This window comes from Peromyscus eremicus, chromosome 1 (assembly GCF_949786415.1).
Source record: "Peromyscus eremicus chromosome 1, PerEre_H2_v1, whole genome shotgun sequence".
Classification (NCBI taxonomy): Eukaryota; Metazoa; Chordata; class Mammalia; order Rodentia; family Cricetidae; genus Peromyscus; species Peromyscus eremicus.
Window position 1 is genome coordinate 151,704,599 of NC_081416.1, and position 26,818 is coordinate 151,731,416.

A 26,818-nucleotide genomic window follows, 5' to 3' on the forward strand; every position below is an offset into this window, starting at 1 on the left:
CGATGGCTTCTCTTTGCCTCTTCCTAGGCTCCTCCACGAGACTCACAGGGTAATAGACAGGGGGAGAGAGAGGCTCTGGGCTCCTCCTAGACTGAGTTCCTTTAGGAGCAGACTCATGTCTTCAGATACAGCCTCAAGTGACATTGACACACAGAGCAGGTTGAAGGGCCATCTAGTCACTCTAAAGGCACTCGTGAGTTCCTGTGGCTAACCCTTACTTCAGACAAAGTACAGTACTCTTCTCCATCTGCTACAACAGTGCCTAGTGTATAGTAGGCACTCAGTAAATAATTGTTGCATGAGGAGTTGGTCAATTAGTAGGGTTAGGAATGGAATGAGGCCATTTTGATAAACACAGTATGAAAAGTGGGGATGTGAGTAAAAACTAGAGATCCCCATGAGCCTGAAACTCTAAGCCTCCAGATTTGTAGTGTGCTACTTAGATAGTTTGAAATGGCTCGTCTATACTAGTCTCTTTTTTGTGTCTAGAGAGTCAGTGGCAGAGCCCAGCTATTATTGCCTAGGCTGCCTAGGTCTCCATTCCAGGGCTGAGAATTGTCAACCATAGGGTGGGGTCTGCCTTTGTCCTGTGCCTGTGGCCCACCATCCTGCTTCTCCCAGCATCCTTTGCTCTAAGCTTGAGGCAGGCAGGAGCCAGGCCCTTCCTACTGGCTCCAGGATGGGCTGGCTCAGTTTCTAACATTCATCATCCATTGCCCAAGACCTCTCTTGGAACCACAATATCCCAAAGGGTGGGAATACCCAAAGACTGGCAGGTTAGTAGAGCCTGCTGGGTGGGTGAAGAACAGGGGGCATAAATGCGGTCGCTGAGAGCCTAGGCAGGGGACACCCCTTGGAGTACCCCACAACATAGGCCCCACAGCATTTGGGGGCATTTATGGGCCTTCCTATAAACTTCTGAGAGGGTAACTTTATCCTGCTTCTTTCGGCCAAGTGTCCTCCTCCAGCAGCTGGTCACAAAGCTGGTTAATCTCCCAGAGTGCTCAGCTTAAAACCCGTGACTCACAGCACAGCCAGTTGGGGGAAGGGGACAGCCGCCTCCAAACGTGGCGCCCAGAGTCAGCTGTTCCGGAGCCTTCTCCGGTTTCTCCAGCTCAGTCCTGGGGCTGGGGCCTCATCTTCCTTCCTGGAGTCCAGAGTGTCACTGGGCCCTAGACACCAGCCATGAGAGGTCAGCACTCTGGGAGGAAGGCCAGTTCCAGGGCCTTGACTTTGGCCAAGCCCACAGACTGTCCCCAGGAATGGCTATAATGCATTGGACTTTGAAGGAAGGGCATGATTTCAAGCACAACTCTGGGAGAGAGTGATTTGGCCCTGACAGTAGGGTCCCCACCTCACCTGTACAGACCCAGAAAAACTTCTGTTCTCATGACATGCTCATGGAAGATCTACTATTCCTTGTTACCATGTGACAGGACACATGGAGAATAGCTGGAGTGAGCAAGCTAAGAACATCACACATGTCAAGTGGTCTCCAACTTGGACATTGGCAGAATATTCAACAGGCCTTTAGGGAGAGAAGTCCAGGTCAGGTGTTGGTTATGTAGTTGGGGAGACATGGGTTCAAGTCCCCATTCTGCCTCTTGCTGGATAAATAGCTTCTTGGAACCTCGTTTTCCCTGTTTAATGAGAATAGTAATTGTTCTTATGCTACTGCCAATGAGATTTCTGCTTTGCTGTCTTAGTGAGTAGGAGCTGCAGATATTACTGGTATCATCATCCTTCACTGTTGCTCAGGAGTTAAGTGAATTGTGTTTCCATTCATCAGGATCTGTGCCTGTGAAATGGGAGAGAAGCTGACAGTCTGGCAGGCGACTCTGCTTGTTTGGTAGGGAGTTAGCTTACATGAGCACAGCTCTGCATGTGATAAGGAAGATCTCCCAGCCAGTCACATTATAGTTGTTGCAGCTGAAAGCAAGCAAGAAGCAGCTATAGCCAACTTGTGATAAAGAACCTTCTGGCAGCTGTTCTGATCCATTGTCAATCATGAGCTAAAGGTGCTGCTGTGGCTGAAGGGATTCTTAGCATCTTTACCGTCATTTGAAAAGTCCCATAAACACCCAAATAGCTTAATCATTTTATAAGTGTGGGCAAGGCACAATATTTAACACTTACATCTGGCCATCTCTAGCCATTGCCGTGAGCCCAGGGGTACATGAGCTACTACTCCACGTGGCCACCTAATTACACTAACCAACCCAATTCTTCATGCCACCTTGCAAAATATGACTTTTTAGTGAGTAGTTTATTTCTCCAATTCTCCATTCTCAATTTGATCACGTAATTTGGTCAATTTGGTACGACCCTTGGGGTGTGTTTTTTGACTTGTCTCATTGCTGAGATAAAATCAAATTAAGGGTTCATTTGGGCTCCCATGTCAACAGTACAGTCCATCCATCATGGTGTGGAAGTCATGGCTATAGGAGCTGAGGAGGCAGCGGGTCACACTGCATCCACAGTCAGGAAACAGAATGAGGCCAGCAAGATAGCCAAGCCTGATGACGAGGGCTCTCCTCCTCCTCCCTTTAGTCATCGAAGGTGAGCTCAAAATGCATCTCGGTGAAGCCTTCCCCACTCTGCTCCTTCCCAAGCAGCCGAGACACTCACTGGTCGAGTCTGTTTTGAATGGCTCATGTCACAGGCGCTGTAACCATGGTCACGGAAACACATTCCCATATGAGGTTGTAAACTAACTGCAAGCATTTCCAACTAGGTAGCTTGGGGGGATTGAGAGCTTTTTGTTTGATTGAATAATTGATTGTTTTGTTTGTTTTTGAGACAGAATCCCTCTGTATAGCCCTGACTGCCTGGGACTCATTGTGTAGACCAGGTTAGTCTTGAACTCACAGGGAATCCACTTGTCTCTGCCTCCTGGGTACCAGGATTAAAAACATGTGCCACCATGCCTGGCTATGCTGAGGTCTTAGGGGAGGATCTTCTTTAGTGAAAACCACTCTTCTACAAAAATGGTGTGTTTTCCCTTTCACCTGAAGGGTAAGGAGGAAAGTGTGTGTGTGTGTGTGTGTGTGTGTGTGTGTGTGTGTGTGTGTGTGTGTACATACATGTGTTAATGTAGAGGCAGAGGTCACATCGGGTTCTTCCTTAATCACTTTCCACTTTAAAGCAGGGTCTTCTGCTCTTAGGTTTGGCCTTTTAAGATGGGTTCTGGGGATAAACTCAGGCCTCCGTGACTGGTGACAAGCACTTCAACAACTGCGGCATCACACCCGGTGTGAGCATGGGCTTAAGGAGACTGTTCCTGAGACACATCAGAGGGCCTCAACACTCCTATATTTGGCTAGAGACTAAGCACTTTTAAGTACTGTTGAGACTATTAATTGTGTATTAAGTCTGTATTCTAAGCAAATCATGCCTGGTACTGGAAGCCTAGCCAACTACCCAGGGCTAATGAAGTCATGAATTGTGGAGAAGAACAAAACCCCCACTTTACTAAACCAGCACAATCCCTATCTATATATCTATATATGTTTCCTCATACAAACAGATAAGTGTAGTCCTCACCCATCATCAAGGAAACTACTCTTTGCAACAGACAGAGGCCATTACAGAAAACAACAACCAATCAAAACGCAGAGGTGCGAAGCCTAGTCCTAATGGATACATCCACAAAACAGCTCTCAAACAGAGGGCTCAGGGACCACTGAGGAAGTAGGGGCGAAAGATTGCAAGAGCTAGCATCGGGTAATTTGCTATGAGACTGTGCCTCCTACTAATGTCAGAAGCTGCCTCCATCAAGTCTCACCAACTCCATTGTCTAAACACAAACGGAACAAGGACAACGACAACAGACATGCCAAAGTGGACAGAGGAAAAACCACAAACCCTCAACCATGCACAGAGAAGTATAGCAACTAAAGAATGCTGAGACTGGGAGAAATAGTCCTCCCCAGGAAAGAGCACAGCAATTGGTTGTTCAATACCAAATGATCAGCCCCAAAAACATTCATATGGGTGACATACAGACCGAGTAGGTTATATTTGGGAATATATATGTATATACATGTATATGCACGTAACAACAATTCATGAAAAAAGAGGCTATAAACTTGAAGGAGAGCAAGGAGGGGAATATGGGAGGACTTGAAGAGAAGAAAGAGTGTGAAGAAATGATAGAATTATAATCTCAAAAATAAAAGAAATAGCACTGGGTTTGTTTTCACTGTGTTTTGTTTGGTGTGTGAGTAAGCGAGCAAAACTATTGGGAATAAGTCATTGGGTCTCTCGAATGAACAGCTACCAGACCCTTCTCTTACATATATGTCTGCCTTAAGCCAGGACCTGTCAGCCAAGCAGCCCCTTCTTTAGCAATGGGTTAGACTGCCCTGAGGGTGGTTGCTCTTTTCCTTGCAGTACCAGGAGTCAAACCCTGGGATTCATGCATGCTAGGTGAGCACTCTATCATTGAGCAACACTCCCAGGCCCTGAGCCAGTTTTGAGCATTTTGTAATCAAGCTAAAGAACTCCACTCCAGCTACAAAGACCACTGCAACCGTGGCTTCTGTTGAAGCCATGACTGATGCCTTGGGAGGCCTTGCTCCAGCCATGACTACTCCAGAAAACTTGCATACACTTTGGAAGACTCCACTCCAGGCAAGATAAGCCTTGGGAGCTTTAAATGACTCGGCTCACCAAGCAGCTAGGAAACAGAAAACAGGAAATGTCTCGGCCATGCCTCAGCAAGAAGCCTATGATTGGTGCATTGTAAAACCTGTGGCTGGTGCATGAGTGAGGTATGTGATTAGTGGAACTGGAAGCCATGTGGCTGTGACCAGAGAAATAACAGTCCAAGAACAAGCATGCCATTTCTCTTTTAGCTTTGTATGAAGCCATTTCTCAGTCTTTGGGACTTAGTCTGGAAGGTTTCTCCTGCATAACTTTCCTTGGTGTTATATCATTAGGCCAATAAAAGCTCTCCTGAATGATTCATTGCTTATTTGTGGTCTTTCTCATGGCCAGAGTGGGCAGAGATAGTAAAAGAAAACAGGCATCTGGCAGAAGCAGGTGGAAGGTAGCTGGAGTGACTCCTGAGACTCAAAGGCTCCTGGACTGTCAGGTTATACACCTTCAGCTCACTCAGAAACTGGAAAGTGGGTGAAGAGTTCCCAGGAAGTGAGACTGATGTGACTATGGAGAACTATGGAAATGCCAAGAGGGTGAGGAGCATTTAGTAGGAGTAAAGCAAGAGCTACAAAGAATACCAACCACTAGAACTCCCTAGAGCTTTAGAGAGTTAGGAGTCAAGGGTCCCAACACCCAAAGGTCAGGAGCTACAATATTAGCTGTCCAGTCTAAGCCACTCACTGAACAGACCCAGAGCTTGCTCTGACCTGAGCACCAACAGCAATAACCTCTACCTTTGAGAGCTTGGAGTCTTAGTGATCAGAGCCTAGAATCATAAACTTCCAAGGTTTGAAAGTGTGTCCTGGAAGCCTCTGAGCCCTAGCTGAGGTCAGGGCTGCCAACACTGACTAAGTTGGCCCCTTGCCTTTTCATGATTTCCATCTATATAGAGCCAAAGGGCCTCAGTTCATGATACCTAGGGATCTTAACATGTCTCACCTGAGGTTTTATGGACATGGTAGCAGACGTTCAAGATGAGACATGCATACAAAATAGTAAGACCAAATGACTGAGTTTGCAGACTCAAAGGTGGCATCCCTAGAAATGTCCATCAAGGATTCATGAATAATTTCTGTGGGCCACAGGTAACAAAGGACAAACATGGGGGTTTTAGCTCTTATCCTCAAGGCTGTACAGAGAACAGAAGAAAACTGACAGTTAACCTTCAAAAGCAGATCATTACAAGGGATCATGGAACAGAAGTATAGGTGAGAGATGCCATTGAATATCCAAGAACTTGTGGAAGACACCAGAGTGGAAGTAGTAACCTTTCAAATGGCTTTCCTACATGTGAGCCCTAACATCAGAAAACTGGAACAGGACCTGCTTCCCTCACTTTTTCTTCCTTCATGGACACTGCAGATTCCTACTCACCATAGATCCAAACAAGAGAATCAAGGAGGGAGGCAACCCCCACTGAAGTCACTTCAGCATCTTGATTTTCACAGGAGACTGGACATTGTAATTTCTGAATGTTTGTATTCATTTCCCATTGCTGGATAACTTGATTACTTTAATAATCACAGTAACCTGGAATAGCACCATAGCTCATGCTTCAGTATGCTGAATGCATGGCATGTGGCATGGCTGGGCCCTCTGCTAAGGGCGTCAAGAGGATGAAGCCAATTCTTCAGCTAGATGAGCTGGGTGGGCCGAGTTCTCTCCTGGAAGCTCCAGAGAAAAATCCATGTCCAAGTTCACAGGTTACCACTGGAATCATGTTTTCATGGCTTTATGACAAAGGAAGTCTTGACTGAGGTCATGCCCGACAGCAAAGGCCTCTCTCTACTTTCTCTTTCTCCTTTTCCTCCACCCATCCCTCCTCTTTTTCTTCCTTCTCTTTTCTTTGCTTTGTGGCATTTGAGTTCAACCTAAGACACAACGTCTTTTCAGAATGACCTCTCAGTAGTCATTCTTGTTGACTGCAATGGCTGTCATCACCCTTTCTGATGAGCATGGACTTCATTCCGTCTTTTGGGGTCAGGAAATGTTTTCCCATCTTCCATTCTCCCTAGAATGTGAGTGGCACAACAGAAAAGGAAAGTCTCATTCCTTTTGAAGAAAAGCTTGTGGCTTCCTGAGAGAACAATGAGCGAGTGTAAGCAGCCGGGACCTCGCACAACAAACAAGGCTGCTTGTTCCATTCAGCTCTTCCCCCTGAGATCCATGAGAGGAGATAGTGTCAGAGACAGACTGATGGGAGATGTGTGTGACGGACACCTCTCTGGATTCTACACATTTGCTAACCCAACTCAGTTGGGTTAAATTCAGATTCTATCCTCACTTTCAAAGGACTGGGACACAGGAGGGGGCAGGCAGCGTCAAACCGTTCACCTCTTCTCTTCCCTCAGAGAAGATATTCGTTGGTAGCTGTAGCTATTCTGCAAGCCTCTGTGTGAGAGACCCAGAAACAAATACCAGGATCCCACAGACTGAAGGGTCTACTGCCTCTTCAACATTGCATGGGCAGGGCTGACTGCTGAGTGTAGAGCAGACGGGCCAAACCTAAGATATATCATGTGTCCCCACTCTCCTGTTCTTACCCTTCCATGCGTATTCTTACTTCATACCCACAAGAACCCTTTGAAAAGTATGGACTAATAGCTCCACTTTTCAAATGTGGAATGCTCAGAGACGCTGAGAGACCAGAGTCCCATAGCTGGTGTCAGAGTCCCGAGCACCCCTTAGGCTGTGTGACCCAAGAGTCAACAGGTATAGCCCGGTCCCTGCTTCCATTTCAGGTGGCTTTTCATTCTCACCCTTACTAAAGATTACCCCAGAATCTCCCCTTCACCCTCTGAGACAAGCCATCTGCCTGGGAGGGAGTCACCAGATCTCCTGGCCTTGTCTGCAACATAAGGAAGAAAAGAATAGACTTGCCTAGCTGTGGTCCATTTAATCCAATAAATAGCTACTGTGTCCTTTTTGGTTTGTTCACACAATTTCCCAAGCACATCTCCAACATTGCACTTAGCATATGCATGATACTAATTCTCTGGTGTTTGCATCATTTCCAAACACACAGTAGGTGTGCAGGTTAATGAAGATGTAGCTTGCCCTACTGTGATGATGATAAAGACAGCTAAAAAAAAATCCATCCCTTTCTTATGGCATATGGTCTGGTGTTCGCCCGGCAGCCTCACAATGCTGGAACCAGAGTGTCTCTCCTGTTACTCTCCAGGTCTTGAAGATACTGCTAAGATGCTACTTTCATCACATCACATAAGCTGAGGGTTACTTTCTTGCTGCTGGTAAAAGAAATTATCATAAACTTAGTGGCTTGAAATAATATGCATTTATTGTCTTATGATCCTAGAAGTCAAAGGCCTGAACTGGGTCATTGAAGTTTTTGTTTGTTGTTTGTTTTCTGACAGAATCTCAGGTAGTCCAGGCTGGACTTGAACTTACTATGTATGTAACCAAGGATGGCCTTAAACTCCTGATCCTTCTACCTCTACATTTCTAAATGCTAGAATTTTAGGCATACAACACCATGCCAGTTCTGTGCAGTGCTAGGAATCAAACCCAGGGCTTCATATATGCCAGGCAAGCACTGTATCAATTAAGCTATATCCTTCAAGTGGGTCTTGTGGGCCAAGATCAAGGTGCTGGCAGATCATCAGTCATTATAAAGGCTCTACAGGAGAACTTGCCCCTTGCCTTTTCCAGCTTCTAGAAACTGCCTACACTATTTGGCTTATGGCTTAAAGCAAATCATTCCAGCTTTTGCTTTTATAATCATATTTTCAGCTCTGATCAATGGTTCTGCCTACCTCTTTTCCCTTTATAAGGACTCCCTTGACTACACTGGTTAACATGGATAAGCCAGGTTAAGTTTCCCACTTCAATCTTAATTACATCTTTAAACTTCCTTTTGCAGCATAAGATAATCTCTTCATGGGTTCTGAGGATTCAGATATGAACATTTTGGGGAACGCCATTAATTTGTCTAACACACGTCCAGTTCCTGCCCATCACCTATATGCCAATCAATCAGAAGGCAGAAAAGAAAACAGCTGTTGCTTTTTAAAGTCATAACCAAGAAGTTACACACAAATTGCTTCCACTTGTACTCTACCAGTTATAACTTAGCCATAACTTAGTCTAGCTGCAAGGGAATCTGGGAAACATAGGTAACTCCTATAACACCTCACCACAAAGAACCACACACATTCTTATATTGAAGCGCTAACCTCCAATGTGACTGCATTTGGAAGCAGAGACATTGAGGAAGTAATTAAGGTTAAATAGGATCATAAAAATGGGAGCCTAATCTAATATGACTAGTATTCCTGTAAGGACAGAGACAAGGGAATTTGCATCTACAGAGAAAGGCCATGTGGGGACACATAGAGGACAGCTGTCTGCAAGCCAGGAAAGAGGCCTCAGGAGGAAAAACCCTGCCAACACCTCTCTCTCTTGAACTCCCAGCCTCCAGAACTGCTGTTTAAGCCACACGGTCTTTAGGACCATGTTATGAGAATTCCAACCTGACTGATACACTGTGCTCTCAAACAAAATTTATATTATCTTACAAAAAATAAAACAAGGTATAGATGTTGAGAAACAGCCCTTGGTCTCTGCCATGTCTCTAGCAACAACAACAATAAAAGGCGAGTGGGTGATGCTCGCTATGTGGAAGGGACTGAGCTGGGGCCCTGGGGAACCCAGCATGAGGAAGGTAGCAGTGAGGGTGGGACTCAGTGACTAGGGTAGAAGACTGAATGAAACAGCATCAGTGTGATACAGAAAGTCACTCTAGGAGTCAATGAAATTGTGTGCCTCTCATTGCGTGCTGGTTTGCATTCTGTACTCATAGTTAGGTGTCTCACTCATATCATAACTCCTTACGCATGAGGAAACTGAGGCATGAGGACAGAAGGGGGCACTGGATCCTGGATTCTAGAGATCAGGGATTGGAGTGTTCAAGGAGCTTCTATAATGTATCACCTCGACTGAGTCTTCAATGACAAGTGACTAGTGGGCCATAAAAGGGGAGGAGCTCCCTAGAAGAAGGTAAGGGAGGAAAGTTGTGACTGTATGAGCCATCTTGTCAGAGGGATGCACGTTACTTGCCAGGGGTGGGTACATTAAACCATGTGATCAGAGAACAAGCAGAGATGCTTTGGGGAAGGCTTTGAATACTGTGCCAGAATTTTTAACCCAGAGATATTTTTACCCCAGGACACTTTACCCCAGAGGTTATGGGGAGCCATGTAAAGGTGTTACATGGCTGGACCCTGCTATATTTCTGTTTTAGAGTCATATACCTGGGTTCAGTGGAGGGGTGGATTTAAAAAGCTTTGAGATTCAAGGCTGAGAACACAGTGATGAGGTTGTCACCCAAGAAGAGATGCCACAGACTGCCCTGCAACGGGGTCCACAAAAGTGGAGAGGAGACACATTGAGGGATGTTTGGGAAATGAAATCAGAAAGACTTGGTGGCCAGTAGAGGATATAGTGGGAGAAGAGGTCAGAAAAGATGTCCAGGTGTCTATGCTAGGGAAGAGCGTTGGGGGGTGGGTGGCACTGCAGGAGAACTATTTCCTGAGGACTGGCTGGATCCCTGGAGCAGATAACAGGTACATTTGGGGGACATATTGAATTTGAGGGGCTGTGAGATAATCTAAGTGCTGATGTCATTGAATGGGTGAGTCTGCAGCTGGCCCAGTAGGTGTGACTGGGCACAGGTATGGATAGATCCATCCATGTATACATGGTGGCTGTCTTGAAAATAGGCATATGGTACAACCCAGTGGGGACTTTAGGGATATTAAGGGACAGGGATACAGGAGGAGATTGAGAACTAAGGCAACAGGTCATTTTGAGAAAGAGGATGGAGTCAACAGTGACTTTAATGAGTATCCTACAAGTAGAGGAGGAATAAACATCCCTTTAGCAATAATGTTATTGGTGGCCATTTTGATGAAGAGGTGTCAGCTGAAGCCTGTCTTTAGGAAGCTGGTGAGAAGGAAGATGCAAGGAAGAGGAGCCAGGAAGTGGGCACTCCAGAGACGCTTGGCCGAAGACATCTAGCTGTTATGCATCCCCGAGGGAAGATTACAATACCACCTACAGAGCTGTCTTACCCAAACAAGTCAGAGCTGAATCTGGCCAAGGTTATAACCAGCTACCCCATTTTAGGAAACAGAGAGAACAGCTCAGCATAGGAGCTCACCACAATCTTTAGGACATGCAGCCCCCCCCCTTTTTTTTTGTCAATAAGCAACCTGTAAAGGAAAAACAAATATGCATGGAGATGGAACTTTCAAATAAAAAACAATCATGATAGGGGCTGGAGTTATAACTCAGGATGTGAAATGCCTACTGCATACATGAGAACCTGTGTTTGATTTCCTAGCACCCATGTAAAAACCAGGCTTGGTAATGTGCCTCCGTAATCTCAGTGCTGGGAGTTGTGGGTGGAGACAGTGTGCTATCTAGAGCTCACTGGCCATCCAGCCTTATCTAATTGATGAAGTCAGGGTTTGGTGGACACACACACACACACACACACACACACACACACACACACACGTCGTTTACGGGCCAGCAAGATGGCTCAGTGGTTAAAGGTACTTGCTGTCAGGCCTCATGGCCTGAACTGGATCCCCAGGACCCACAAGATGGAAGGAGAGAACTGGCTTCCAAAAACTGTCTTTTGACCACCACACCCATGCCATGACAAGTGTGTAAATCCATGTATGCATTCACAAATGGTAAATAATGAGCTGGGCAGTGGTGGCATTCACCTTTAATCCCAGCACTCGGGAGGCAGAGGCAGGTGGATCTCTGTGAGTTTGAGGCCAGCCTGGTCTACAGAGTGAGTTCCAGGATAGCCAGGGCTACACAGAGAAATCCTGTCTCAAAAAAACAAAAAAAAAGATAAATAATGAATAAATGAAATTATTTTTAAGAGCTTAGAATACAAATCAACTGGTCACAGTATGTGAACTCCATTTGGATCCCAAAGCAAGCAAGCAAAATTTGTGTACATGAGATAATTGGAAATGTTGTTACTGACTGGATATTTGATGGTATGTGGAATGACTTAATTTTTAGTATGTTGATAATGTTATGCCTCTGCTAAAAAAGAAACCCTTATGTTTTAGAAACATGTCATCAAACATATGCAAATGAAGTGAGAAGATATCTAAAATCTGCCTCAAAATAAAAGAAGAGGGAGTATGTGGGGCTCAGGTTGGGACATGTCCAATGGTTGTTGGAGCTGGTGACGGGGTTCTTTATTATCATGTCTATTTTCATCTGTGTTTGAAGTTGTCATAGGCGTGATGGAGAGGGCGTGGCTGGAAGGAGGCGATAAGAAAAGGCAAGGAGGTTTTGAAAGGGTGCAAAGCAAGGCCCCGAGAGCAGACACACTATTCTCCCCGTGTTTCTTCCCCCTTCTCACCCCTCTGTTCCCGGGACAAGCCCACTCTGAGATTAAAGACAGCGAGAGTCAAGATGCCCGAGTCTGATGAGGGCAGAAGTGGTTACCTTTTGGCTATAGAGAAACCAAGTCAGCGCCAACTCCTGGTGACCATATCTGCCTTTGTCCACCCAGTGGGAGTGTCTTTACATCAAGAACATAAAATGTTCATCTTTTTATCTATTGTGAAAGTCAAGCCCATCCCCCTGTGCGCAAGGTCTGGACTGTCCTAGATGGCTGGAGACATGAGCCTTTCTGGGACATGGGGACATGGGGACATGGCTCAGTTGGTCAAGTGACATAAACAAAAGGATCTTAGATCAATAGGCAGCACCCACATAAAAACCTAGGCCTGGGCCTAGAGAGATGGCTCTGCGGTTAAAACCACACACTGCCCTTTTGGAGGACCCACATTCTGTTGCCAGCACCCACATAGGGCAGCTGACAACCTCCTATGACTCCAGCTCCTGGGAAGTCTGAAGCCTTCGCATGTGTATACCCACACACGTACACAAAATTAAAAACAAAATACATCTTAAAGATAAAACCCCCAAAGACAGCCTAATAGTGTCTATTTGTGATCCCAGAGCTGGGGAGGCATAGGCAGATGGGTCAGCAGGGTTCACTGGTCAGTCAACCTAGATGAATTGGTGTGTCCAGGTCTCAGTAAGAGACTGCCTCAAAACATAAGGTGGATGGCTCCTAAGGCATGAAGTTGATCTCTTGCCTGCACACAGACACACACGTGTGCTCTCACATGGGTGCGTGTGCGCGCGCGCGCGCACACACACACACACACACACACACACACACACACACACACATTCTCTGAGTCTCAGTTTCCCCACTCTGGAATGAGGATGCACGTGGTGTCTGGTGGGAGGCAGGATGGAGGCACTGAACACTGAGATGTGGACTTTGCAGGGCCTCAGCCTTCTGTAGGTGTGCATCCACGGAAAGCTGCCTCCTCAGGCCTCTCTACCCCCTCTGGCCCTGCCTGCAGCAGCCCCCCTTCATCTGTCATCAGCATTCCGCTCCTCCCTCCCCGGGGGCCAGGCTTTGTTTGGGGGTGGCTGGCTGCCTGCCCGTGCACAGTGAAGGCCGTGATGGCGGCTGCTGCAGACAACACTTCACAGGTTGCCCCATCACCCACACTGCCAACCGCCTCCCACCACATAATGGCCCCCAATTCCAAGAGGTCCTGAGCCCAGAATAACCAGCCAGGCTCCCGACTGCTTCATCCCCACCCCACCTCACCCACTGCTTGCCAAGAGCTTCTATCTATGGCAAAACTATTCCCGAGTTCCTACTGTGCACCAAGATAGGCGTGACACCAGCCTGCCGTGTGCCTTGGCCATTGAGAATTTGCATATTCTGGGTACGTTTTAGAGCTGGCAAAAATGAGACTCTAAAAGGGGAACTTACTTCTCCAGTGCACAAAAGGGCATTGCTGCGTTCAAATGCAGCTTGTCAGATCCCTAATTCCAGAGGAGACCCCTGGGCAGTACAGCTCCAACCCTGGGGATCCAGTTTCCATGTCAGAGATGGTCAATTCCAAGTTGAAATTCACTAGGCCAGCTCCAGTGGGGTGTAGGAGTTTGTGCTGCATCTGAAGAAGGAAGAGACTGCGGTCATCAATTCCTGGGGGTCCTTCAGATGGGGACCCTCAAATTCATCAGGAGCAAACTTCTAATCTCACAGTGAGCCCAGCCTCAGACCTTAGGCTCTCTGTGTACCGGCCCTCTGCTGGGCCAAGTGAACAGGGCCACAGGCTTCTGTCTTGCTCAGACAGGGAATCCCAAGAGAGAGACCTTAGCCAGGGTGAAGCGGGGCCACCTGCCAGACCTCAAGCCTGAGTATGAGCGGAACCCTTGTCCAATGCCTGCATCCTTCATGTGGAGAAACTGGGCCCTGGGAATGGGTGTCCAAGGGCCCAGAGGGGGCATACCACAGGGCATCGCCCAGTAAGAGGAAAATCTGGGTCTCTAGGCTCCTGTTCAGGCCCTCACCATTGCCTAAGGTGATTGCCTTGTCCCGGCAGTTCTTCTGCATACTGCTTACATCCCGGCATGATCTTATCTGTAGGCTTCTCCTCAGACAGAGCTCAGTCATCCTTTTAGAGATCTGAGGTAGCAGGCCTAAATGATCAAAGGGATCTTGGACACAGGCTCAGTAAGGTGGGGAGCCTCCTTGAGCATGCTGGCATGTCCACTGGCTGTCAAGCGTGCTGTCCTCAAAGCCTGGGATGCCTTTCCCTTTAGCGTTCCAGCACCAAGAAAAGTACCAGCACTTCTGCTGGGAAGTCTTGCACACCCATAAGCCCTCTGGGGGCTGCCTGGGGTGCTGGGATGATTCCTTTGCGGCCCCTCCAACCACTAGAGGAGCTCTCTGAGGCCAGACCCTGTCTGAATTACCCTCAGATCCTGCTCCAATGTCTGGCTTGGGGCTTGGAAACAGTGTGTTTAGGGGACACATGAAGGGAGGGAAATACATGGGTCAATTCACCCGGCCAGTGGGAGGCAGCAAGCCAGGAAAGCTTCCTGGAGGAGGCAGGCAGGATGTGAGCATAAGCCTATGGCAGGCACCCAGACAGCCAGAGGCTTCTGAGTTCCTTGGTTTTCCATCCTCCAGGCCACAAACCTTGTCCCTGCTGTTATTGGTCAGTGGTAGGCAGATTTGGTGAAGAAAATCAGCCAGTCTTCCCTCAAAGGCATGCGGCTGGGGCAGCTGCTGTGGGCAGCAGCTGGCACCTGTCCCTAGAGTCCAGTGGCTGCGTGTGCCTTAATCCCAGCCCCTCGGAACCCCCCAGGAGGGCAGACGGGCTGATTAGGCAGGAAAGAGGCACTGCCACAGCTGCCCCCGATCCTGCCCCAAATGCCTTCCCTGTCACCATGCTTCCCCTCAGCCCCTGAGCTGCCCCTCTATCAGCCCTAACTGGACAGCTGACCTCCTCTGGGCAGAAAAGCTCCAGTTGGAGAGAGGACTGATGAGACAGGGCCGCGGACCTATGTCCTTAGTGTCCTTCCCCAGGCCTGGCAGGGGACTGCAGGCAGCAGTGCAGACGAACATCCACAGCAGGACAAAGGTGTGGAAGAGCTTGGACGAGTCTGAAAGCAAGTGTGGCATGCACCCGGCATGTGAGGTGCATCGTGCAGGTGCAGAGAACACACCCTGGGGGATACACATGAATAAGAACACATGGCGTATGAGGTGTAATGACATGTAATCCGTTCTGTGTGTGCGCCACACTTACATGTGAGATGTATGTGCTATGTACTATGGGGGGACAGCATGTGAGAATAAGGTCATCCAAAATCAGAAAAAAAAATGAAGCCACATTTTCCCTCATATATGGATCTCATCATATACACACACACATATGTGTGTGTATGTATATATGTATAAATGTACACATTTAGTGTGGAAATAATATAGCATTTAGAAAGACCAAGAAAGAGTAATGTTAGGTGATGCAGAAGGACAGATTGAATGTAGACAAAAAGGACACATGGGTTGTGAAAGGAGATACAGAGCTAATTGTTTTTTCTAGTTTCAACTCTGCCATATTTTTTTCTTTTCTGTGGTGGATACATGCACAAAAAATGTAATTCACAGTGAAGCTGAAAAACCCAAAGTGAAGTTCTCTGGCCTCAGAATGGCTATTCTAACTGCACAGTTGAAAGTTCAGTGAGACACACAGAGTTTGGGAGAGGGTCAATGTCAGAGTGGCTTCCTTAACCTCGCTGTAGGATGTCTATCCTTGCGGGTTAATTAGAATAAAGTGACGAAAGAAAAGAATGTGGATAGCATCTGGAGGGGTAGTGTGGCACAAGGTGTGTACAGTGTGAGATCTGTTCACAGACTGTGGCGTAACACAGGATGAGAAGTGTGCACTGGTGTGATGGGGACGTAAGGTAAAAGGTGTACAGTGTGTGAGGCGTCCATGGTGTTGGGGGTACACACAGTGTGGGGTACATGCAACAAGTGTGAGAGGTATGAAGTGGGATGAGCACACAGTGAGGGAAGTATTCTGAGTATGAGACGTACGTGGTGTACTGGTTAGTTTCATGTCAACTATGACACAAGCTAGAGTCATTTGGGAAGAAGAAACCTCCGCTGAGAGAATACCCCCAGCTGATGGGCAAGACTGTGATGCACTAGCCCATTGTGGGTGGTGCTTCCCCTAGGCACGTGGTCCTGGATGCTGTAACAAAGCAGACTGAGCAAGACGTGGAAAGCAAGCCAGTAAACAGCACTCACTCTTCCATGGCTTCTACATCAGTTCCTGCCATGATTTCCCTGGAAGATGGACAACAAGCTAAAAGCTGAAATTAACCCTTTCCTCCACAAGTTGCTTTTGGCCATGATGTTTATCACAGCAATAGAAATCCTAACAATACGGTATATGGTGTGTGAGAGATGCACAAAGTGCATGAGGTCCAACAGTGTGAGAACTAATATGAAATAGGATATGCACTTGATGTTAGAGGTTTACATAGGGTACAAGGTGCTCACAAAGTATGGCAGATGCACACAGTGCCCAAGGTTTACCTAGTGGGTGAAGTAAGCATGGTGAAGGTATGCACATTAACGTGAAAGTGTGCATTCTGTAATAGGGATGCACAAATACAAGGCTATGTTACATGGGAGGTGTGTGAGATATCCTGACATGAGAAGTGTTCACAAAGTGATATGTTCATTACATGTGAGGTGTTCGCAAAGTGGTGGGCATTGTGGGCAAAACAGGGGCAGAGAGGGAGGAGAATACAGTGTGTGTGAGATGGCCATGATACCTGTGATACTCATGTAGGGACATGAAAGTGCACGTGGGTGTGGGTGTGTGTGTGAGAACAAACAGTCCTTGCAAGCAAGTGTACCCATCATCTTTGTCAGGCCCATGGCCTGCCCCTTAGGGTCACCCCCTGTGGAGCAGCACATGCACAGGACACAGAAAGACACCCTCTGGTGACCATGAATTCCCCCCCCCCACATGAGTGGAAGGCAATTTGGGGACCTTCCTATCCAGCCAGGCCAGCTCAGCTCAAGGACAACACCTATTCACATTGCATGTGCCACCCACTCCTCACATGCTATTTATACTTCACATGCTATGCTCACTATACACACAGTTTACACTCACCTGCCTTTTACACGTTACATGCCATCCACATTGCACAGTCATTCACACCCCATATGCCATTCACACCCCACATACCATTCACACCCCACATGCCATTCACACCCCACATGCCATTCACACCCTGTATGCCATTCACACCCCACATGCCATTCACACCCTGTATGCCATTCACACCCCACATGCCGTTCACACCCCACATTGGCAATGCTATTTCTTTTGTCTGATTAAATCCCTCATGCACATTTTCCCCAGTGCTTTATTGGTGGCGTCTTCTCCTTTCATGCAGCTCTCCTCACCCCAAAAGCCCAGTGTCCTTTCTCAGAATGTCTAACACTTTCGTGAGTGCCTTTAGCATCTCTAGTTCTTAAGGCATACCGCATCATCCGTATTTTGTTTGTTTCTGTTAACTCAGTGGGTTGATATTTGAGATCCCCAAAATCTGTGTTCCAGTAGAACACAACTCACCGCTCAGGCAGGAAAAGCCTTCAGCTACACGAGGAATAAACCTGCAGGAGAGACTCGAGGAATAAACTCCTGGGGTGCTCCAGAAGCAGCAACAGTGGGTTCCTCTGCCTCTGCCTCAGGTCCTGTCCTGGGCTTCCTAGTCTTGGGAAAGAACTAGGAAGTGGGAGATATGATGGGGTGGGCATAGCATGTGTAGTACCAATGGCATGTGTAATGTGAATGGCATGTGAAGTGTGAACAGTCATGGAATGTGAAAGGAATGAGGGGTGAGAAAGGCATATGAGGTGTGAATGACATACAGAATGTGAATAACACGAATAGCATGTGGAGTGTAAATGACATGCGGAGTGTGAACAGCATTCGGAGTGTGAATGGCATGTAAGGTGTCAATGATATACGCAGTGGGAGTGGCATGTAAGGTGTAAAAGGCAGAAATGTGTGAATTATGTGTATAGTGTGCATAGTATGAAGAGTATGAATGGCGTGTGAGGGGTAAATGGCATAGGCAATGTGAATAGCGTGTAAAGTGTGCATGGCATATGAGGTGTTTATGGCATGTGGAGTAGGATTAACATGCAGACTATGCGTGGCATTTGAAGTGTGCATAGCATGTACAAAGTGATTTCCATGTGGAGTGTGAATGGTATGTGTGGTGTGAATGGTATGTGTGCTATGATTTGCATGTGAGGGGTAAATTGCATGTGCGAGTGTGGGTGGTAGATAAGGTGTGAAAGGCAGCTGAAGTATGAATGGGATATGAGGTGTTCATGGCATGTGGAGTGTGAATAGTGTATGGGTGTCCTTTGCTCACGAGGTATATGTGATGCATGGAGTATGTTATATAAGTGCTGTGTGCATCATCTGTCAGGAGTACATAGGATGAGGCATGCATGGTACCTGATATGTGCCTAGCATGTGAGATGCACATTGCACATGCATGTGATAGGTGCACAGCCCATAGTGTGTACATGGCCTGTGAATGTATGTGATGTGTGCAAGACATATGAGGTCTAAATGGTTCATGGCCTGCATGGTGAAAAGTTGAATGATGCCTTGGCAAGCCACTGCTGATGCCATGGCAAGCCACCCTGCGCCCTCTGCCCTTTCCCTGAGGAGCTTCACACCTCCTTGCATGCAGAGCTGAACTGCTTTACTTCTCAATGAATTCACAACTAAAGTAAAACTTCCTAGCTAGAAAATTCCCCCTTGAGAAAAAAATGCCCAATTTAAGAGTGTTAGTGGGGCAGGGAGTTTTTAGTCAACTTGTTACACAGAGAAAACTGTGGTCCACTAAACTACGTTTAAAAGGATTTCCTGGTTGGTAATGAAAGCTTTTCTTCGGTTGACAAACCATCCATCCAATCCTATGCTGAGCTCTCTCTTGCCTCTGCACGCCCTCACTCAGCACACACAGCACCAGACCCCGAGTCACGGGCACCCTGTCACTCCCAGAAGAGGCACCTTTCCCACAGAAGGGGCTCCAATATTATCTTTCTCTGCCAGGAACGTTCTTTCCTAGAGGTCACAAGGACTGGTCCCAAATCTTTTACCTTTTTGCTCAAATATCACCATGTCACTCCAGTCAACACAAAGCCCCGCACCACACGCAATCCCTTCCACCTTGCTCTGCCTTTAGTATCTTTGACCACACATTCTACCTTTTAAGTGTGCCATAAAGTTTACTAATTGGTGTGTTTATTTTTTGTTGTTCCTCTTGCTTTGGCCAGGGATACTCTTTTCTTTGATGTATTCCCGGCACCTGAATACATGCTTGTTGAATAGACTGTTCCATGGTAGGGTCATGCACTCCCACAGTGTGCACACCACTTCTCAAACCCATAGCTCCCATGCCTTCTTGACTTTCTTGTCCTCTACTGTGTGTGAGAACATAGGACATCCACCAGCTAGTTCATTTGCCAGACTCCCAAGGTCCTGCACACACCAGAGTCTAAGGCTGCCCCCGCCCCCACCTCCCCCACCCCCCGCCACCGGAGTGGGACACATGAAGAGTCTCTGGGACCCTGGAAGTGACCAGAATCATATCTGTGCCCAGCTACAATATCACAGTCCTTCCAGATCAGCCTAAATTGACCAGATCTTTACCTGGTGGCAGGCAATTTCAGGCTTTTCTGGGAAGCAAAAGGTTGGGAAAGAAAAAGCCTAGGGACAGAGATTAGACCTAGGGCTGGCTCTGCTCTACCTGGCTCACCCCTGTTTTTATCCCCTGGTCCTCCAGACCCCTATACCCAAGCCAGCAATCCAGCCTACACTAGCAAAGTGCAGAGGCCACAGGTTCTGCCTGGGTAGGGCAGAGGTGCCTGAGGCTTGGGGCAGGTGCTGGCTGGATCCGGTTTCTAGAGGCTATATATATGTATAAAGGCTGCCGCTCCCCCTGATGCAACACCCTAGAAGCCAGACCAACATTCCTGCCCAGAAGCCAGCTCTCCATTTATAGCCCCTCGGCAGACCAGCCAAGGGGCTGAGTAGTAAGGCCTGCAAAGGACAGGGGGAGAATCACAGGACCCTCCTACAGAGAGAGAAGAAGGAGACCCAGGGTGAGCAGTATGCTTCTCTGGGTCACTGGGCTTGCAGTCCAAGAGGCCCTACATTGAAGGGACAATGCCTCAGCCCATAACCAATGGCATCCCCCAGAATGGGTGGCAGGGGGCAAGTGTGGATGACCATAAAACAAAAAGCAAAGTTGTAATAGTTTAGTCTCAGCACAAAATTTACTTGTTTATTTTCTTTGCTTGCTCGGGTTTGAGAAAAACAAAAATAAAAACCTAGATTTGCACAAGTAAATTGTTCGAAGTGCTTCCTTGGAGGTGCCAGAGCACTGCAGAATTAAATGGAATTGCTCATTCATCACCCAAGAAATATTTATGGGGTGCCTACTGTGTGCTGAGCACATTCAGCCCAGGTTTGAAAAAGGAGGCAGATGCTCCCATCAAAACCATTACAATAGCAACGACTTGTATTCTTCATTGAGTTTAAGTCAAATGAAAAGACATTTAGAGTGATGTCACATCACAACTCTCTGTAGCACACTGTTACAGTGTTTGGACAGGCCATGTATAATGTAAGGGAGCACGGCCCAGGCAGATGAGCCTCTGCTTTGCCTGGGAAGAGCTAGTGTGAGAGCATGTGGGAATAATCATGTACACCCAATTTTGATGAAAATAGTTATGTTGTGACACATTTTGCTAAATTCAAACACAAGTGTAGAAATTAGGAGCCCCCAAGACTACTGATCATTCACTTGACTCTTACCAAGTGCCCCCTGTGGGATCACCGTGGCAGTGGCTTCCGAAAATGCCATGATGAACAAAACATCCCCATGCCATGAATGCCTTTATGTCCCTCAGTGACCGAACTAGCAGACAAGATCATTATAGAGTAAAGGCTGAGTGACATTGCCAAAGCCTGGGATGTAGCTATCTGGGATGGCCAGAGACATCCCAAGAAGGCAACATTGGAGTTAAGACCTGAGATCTGAGACTGAAAAACTGTCAGTCATGGGTAGGGCCAGGAGAGAGGACAGTAGGCTTGGAACTGCAGGCACAAGACTCCATGACTCCGAAGGAGGGCGACTAATTAGACAGGGCCATCTGAGGGGAGGGTGGCTCCAGGTGAAGTGGTGAAGACAGACTGAGTAGGGTTCCTGAACTGCCACGTAGTTGGGGAAGGAGATAAGATTCATCTGGGCACGATGGTACGTAAGTGCGAAGAGCATTGGGACCTCTGCCATTTCCCCAGGATGCTGTGCAGGAGTTGGGTTCCTGGGGGTACCAGTGAGGGGAGCAGACGTGTCGGTGGGGCCGTCTAGGTCAGCAAAGGTCAGGAATTAGCACAGTCTAGTGGTGATCTTAGGAAGGACCGACCTAGGGGGTGTCTTACAGGAAGAGTGGACAGGGGCTCATCACGCCCAGCCATCCCCTCGGGACCTCCAGACTCATGAATTCCACTCCAACTCCACATCTCCACCTGGATGTTTAATGTGAATTTCCAACTTTGCCCAAACTGGATCTTTGATCTGACATTCACAGACCCACTATTTCCCAGTTCCTTTCTCCCAAAAGCCATCTCTAATGTCTCTCTTGTCCCTGTGCCCACATCCAAGCATAAATAAATCTTGCTTGTCCTCATCTTTATTTTTAAAGATTTAAAAGTTTATATGCATTTGAGTGCTTTGCCCTCATGTATGTCTGTGAGCCGCAAAGAGCAGAGGGGGACATCAAGTCCCCTAGAACTGGGGCCACAGGCAGTTGTAAACTATCAAGTGGGTGCTGGGAATCAAACCCAGGTCTTCTGCAAGAGTGGTGGGTGCTCCTAACCACTGAGCCACCTCATCTCCCCGAGCCCGCTAAGCTTGTTTCTGTCTCTGACTTTAAATACCTGCTTGTGGCGGGGGTTTCTGTCTCCCTTCATCCAGGACACCACACAAGTACAACCGTCCCAGAGAGGCCTTCCCTGGCTGCTGGAATGAAGGCTCGTTCTCACTTTGCCTTGTTGTTATTATTATTTTGTAGAATTTATAAGCCCCTGATACCACACAGTTCCTCGATTGCTTGTCGGCCATCCTCTCCTCTAACGTAAACACTATGTGAATAGGGCCTTCATTTTGTTCAGTGCCTGGTGTGTGGGAGATATGCCCCAAAGAGCACTGAATAACTAAACAAAGGCAAAGCCATGGAGTGAAGAGGGTGAGCGCTTCACGAAGGGGACCCGTCAACACTGCCAGTGTCAGAGAAGTGAAAACAGTTGGACTCCAAAAGAGATTCCTGCTTCTGAGGGGCAGAGAGGGCTTCCCAGTTTGTAGAAGGGCCAGCTAAGGCGGCTTCCGGAAGTTAGTAGGAAGGACACCTGGATCACCCTTGCTTAGATCTCTGGCATCCAGGAGAGGAGGCATGGCCGGGCTACATGGTCAAGGAAGACTTCTAGCCAGAGCCCCGAGGGGCATGAGCATCCCAGGGGTGGGGTGTGTTGGGGCTGGTAGGGGAGCCAGAGCTCCAGGGAGGTGGCTGTCTCCTTCTGCTCCTCCCCTCCCCAGTGAGCCTGCTAGGAGGAGACACAGCTAAGTCTCCAGAGGAACAGAGCCTGGAGACTCCAAGGCCCCCTGCTGGGGCTGGGTGTCCACAGGCAAAGGCTAAGAAGCCTGTTGGTTATACCATGTAAGCAGGTGCTGGAGACAGAAGCTCGCTCTCTTGCTGGCACCCCTGACGCCCCACACCCTCCTCCCTTTGGATTCTCAACCATCACCACAGTTACTCTTGGACATTGTCCTTATCCATGGGTGTGAAGTAGAAACAGACTTGGGAAGAGATCACCCCCACAAAGTTATGCAGACTCGACGGTAAGATTCTCAACCATCACCACAGTTACTCTTGGACGTTGTCATTATCCATGGGTGTGAAGTAGAAACAGACTTGGGAAGAGATCACCCCCACAAAGTTATGCAGACTCGACGGTAAGTGCGGTCCTCAGGCAGGTCCCGGCCATCACGGCCCTTAAGAAGAGGCACTTCCCGTGGCTGGACTCTAGAACAAGAGGACACAAACTGCCGCAAACTGGCTTTCACCTTAGCTATAGAAACAGAGCAGCAGACCCCTGTGGCTCTCTAGACGTCCACAGAAGGAATCCTGCTGGGTAAGTTGAGTGGAGCCCCTCCCTTCCTCCCTCCCTCCCTCTTTCCCTCCCTCCGTCCACCCTGACTTTGAGTAGAACGGCTTGAAGTTTTAATGATGATTCCCCCAACTACCGCGTGGACTGCGCTGGGTTTCTAAGCTTCCTGCGGAAGATGGGCAACGCCAGACGCTCTCAGAGCCATTCCTAGATGGGGAATGAGCCAAATGTCACTGCCACCAAGTCATTTGCCTCAGGCTTCCCTCTTAGACCTTCCGAGTCTCACTGTCCCTTGCGCACTTCGTCCTTGGCTCAACTTCTCTGAGTGTCACCATGATATGTCGCTGCTGCTTCTCTAGAGGGGTTTCTTTGCCCCGTTGCCTTGTGTCTGTCTCCAAATCTCCTGCGATCCGATTTCTAACTCCTATTCTGTGCCTGGTTTCCCCACAAATCAGGAGACGGTGAGATCCAAGGTCAGCTCCGAAGTGAGCGCAGCGGCCAGCTTCTCGGAGCTTGGAGGAGTAGGCACTAGAGCGAGCGGCTTGGGCAGGCTGCACTGGATAGCCAAGTGCCATGGCTGGAGTCTGCCTGCCAGTCTCTGCCCTCCTCCCTGCCCCAGCGCAGAACCGCGGGAGGGGGCACTCCCTGGCCCCAGTGGCTGCCCTGGGGACCCCAAGCTCCGCCCTGCTGCACTCCTATTGGTTTGGGGCGCCCCCGCCCCTAGCCTCCCTTTCCAGCTCCCCGGGCTTTTAGGCTACCCTGGATAAATAGTCCAGGGCGCCTGGCGCGAAGCTAGGGGCGAGGAAGTCCCAATACGATCGCTTTCTTTGCCACAACTCCGACGGGACAGGACAAGGAGGGGAGGTAGAGGACAGCGGATGTGCATCCCAGCCCTCAGCACTTTGTCACTGTACTGTCGAGGTTCAGGAGTGGCAGAAAGTTAAGGTGACTCTTGCGACTTGGGTTGAGCAAGAGGCAGAAGCAAGAAGCCCAGGAGCTGGGATATGGAGCTACTGTCGCCGCCACTCCGGGACGTAGACTTGACAGGCCCCGACGGCTCTCTCTGCTCCTTTACCACAGCCGACGACTTCTATGATGACCCATGTTTCGACTCACCGGACCTGCGCTTTTTCGAGGACCTGGACCCGCGCCTGGTGCACGTGGGGACCCTCCTGAAACCGGAGGAACACACACACTTCCCCACCGCGGTGCACCCAGGCCCAGGCGCTCGCGAGGATGAGCATGTGCGCGCGCCTAGCGGGCACCACCAGGCTGGTCGCTGCTTGCTGTGGGCCTGCAAGGCGTGCAAGCGCAAGACCACCAACGCCGATCGCCGCAAGGCCGCCACCATGCGCGAGCGGCGCCGCCTGAGCAAAGTCAACGAGGCCTTCGAGACGCTCAAGCGCTGCACGTCCAGCAACCCGAACCAGCGGCTGCCCAAGGTGGAGATCCTGCGCAATGCCATCCGCTACATTGAAGGCCTGCAGGCTCTGCTGCGCGACCAGGACGCAGCGCCCCCTGGAGCCGCCTCCTTCTACTCGCCAGGCCCACTGCCCCCAGGCCGAGGCAGCGAGCACTACAGCGGCGACTCGGACGCTTCCAGCCCGCGCTCCAACTGCTCCGACGGCATGGTAAGGCCGGGACCCAGAAGGAGGACAAGTGTAGGCAGCACTTGGGGTATCTGCAAGGTGTTTCTGAGACCTTTGGGGTCGGGAGAGTCCTTTAGACTGGCATCTGTCACTGGGGTCTCTTTGGAGACCCTAGTCATCTGCGATTTGCCCAATTGGGGGTGCCATCAGAACACTGCTGCGCAGACCCCAGGACATGCGTTTCCTTCTTAAATCCTTATTACCCAAATGCAGATTTTTGTTCCTGGGTGACCATCTAGTCTCAGTTTGGCCCTGCATGCGACAGCTTTCAATGTATGCTGGCTCCTACCTCCTAACTAGAGCTGACCCAGTCCTGGAACCCACAGCTGAGACTAGGGGAGTGAGGGAGGGGCGGTGACAGGGAGTAGTGCTCCAGACGCCCCGTGGGTCTGACTCGGTCGTTCTTGCTATTCGCAGATGGATTACAGCGGTCCCCTGAGCGGCCCCCGGCGTCAGAACGGCTACGACGCCGCCTACTACAGCGAGGCGTCCAGCGGTGCGTATTCTCAGCTGTTCCCAGCTAGCAGGCCGTCAGTGGCCTTCCGTGCCCCCCTATAAGCTGCCCTAGCTCCCCAGGCTTAGTACCTCCTCCCCACCTCCACCACATACACACTTGTGTCTTGGGATGGCGATGGGGGCGTGTTTGGGGGGGGGTAAGCAACTACGATGTGCACCTTCCTCTTCTTTCTCCTTGCCGTCTGGCAAGCCCTCGGTTTCCTCTCTGTCCCCAAACTCTGTGCTCTGCTCCGGGGTAAGAGACTTGAAGAGACTCAAGCCTGGATTACTAACCTTCCCCTCCCCTTACAGAATCCAGGCCAGGGAAGAGTGCGGCGGTGTCGAGCCTCGACTGCCTATCCAGCATCGTGGAGCGCATCTCCACAGACAGCCCCGCCGCTCCTGCGCTGCTGCTGGCAGAGGCAGCACCAGAATCTCCTCCAGAGGGGGTATCCCCAAGCGACACAGAACAGGGGGCCCAGACCCCGTCCCCTGACGCCACCCCACAGTGCCCTGTAGGCGCGAACCCCAATCCGATCTACCAGGTGCTTTGAGAGGTAGGCTGGGCTGCGACTGGAGGGAGCGCACTGCCTACACTCCCGGGGATAGTGCCCGAGGGTCCTTCATGCCCAGAAGATGAAACTTAAATGACACTCCTTCCGACTGTCCTTTCAAAGCCACACATCCAGAAGCTGGAGAGGGGCGGAGCAGAAGTCTGTCCTCACATCTGTCCTCAAGGAAAGGACGTAGTCCCTTTGATGTTGTTGTTGATTTTGTTTGTTTGTTTTGTTTTTCATGCGACTCACAGAGACAGCCACTTGCTGTCCCTCAGTGGGCCAGAGCTGATCCTTAAACAGCCAGGCCTTCTTCCTTTTCCTGACAGCTCCTTGCGCAGGGGTGAACCTCACACACCTAAGCCCTGCCCTCCAAATCCCGGGTGTTTGTAGAGGCGACGATCTCCACTTTCCGGAGGCCTCCTGACACCCACTCTTCCCCCACAGCCTGGGGAGGCCGCTCCAGTCCCGTGTGTAACAGGTGTAACCATATCCCACCCTCCCTTGACCCACTCGCGGTTCAGGACCACTTATTTTTTTATATAAGACTTTTGTAATCTATTCGTGTAAATAAGAGTTGCTTGGCCAGAGCCAGAGCCCCCTGGGCTGTATTTATCTCTGAGGCATGTTGTGTAGTGAAACACGAACTTTGTATGTTTATTCCTCTGGTGGGCGAGCCTCGGGGCTCACTCGCTCAGGTGTTGGAAATAAAGACTCTAATTTATACATCAGTGGCTCTGGCTTTTCCTAGGTAAGTCAAGGGGATCAGGAAAAAAAAAAACCTCCACAGTCTGGGCAAGCT

At 49.1% G+C, this 26,818-nt stretch overlaps 1 protein-coding gene across 1 annotated transcript; it reads left to right on the forward strand.

The window, feature by feature from the left end:
- Positions 1-24,322: 24,322 nt before the first annotated feature.
- On the forward strand, positions 24,323-26,016 carry Myod1 (myogenic differentiation 1). Its single transcript, XM_059253372.1, has 3 exons — positions 24,323-24,949; positions 25,385-25,463; positions 25,775-26,016. Exons 1-3 carry the CDS (start codon positions 24,323-24,325, stop codon positions 26,014-26,016), a joined length of 948 nt encoding a protein of 315 aa, XP_059109355.1.
- The last annotated feature ends 802 nt before the right edge of the window (positions 26,017-26,818 follow it).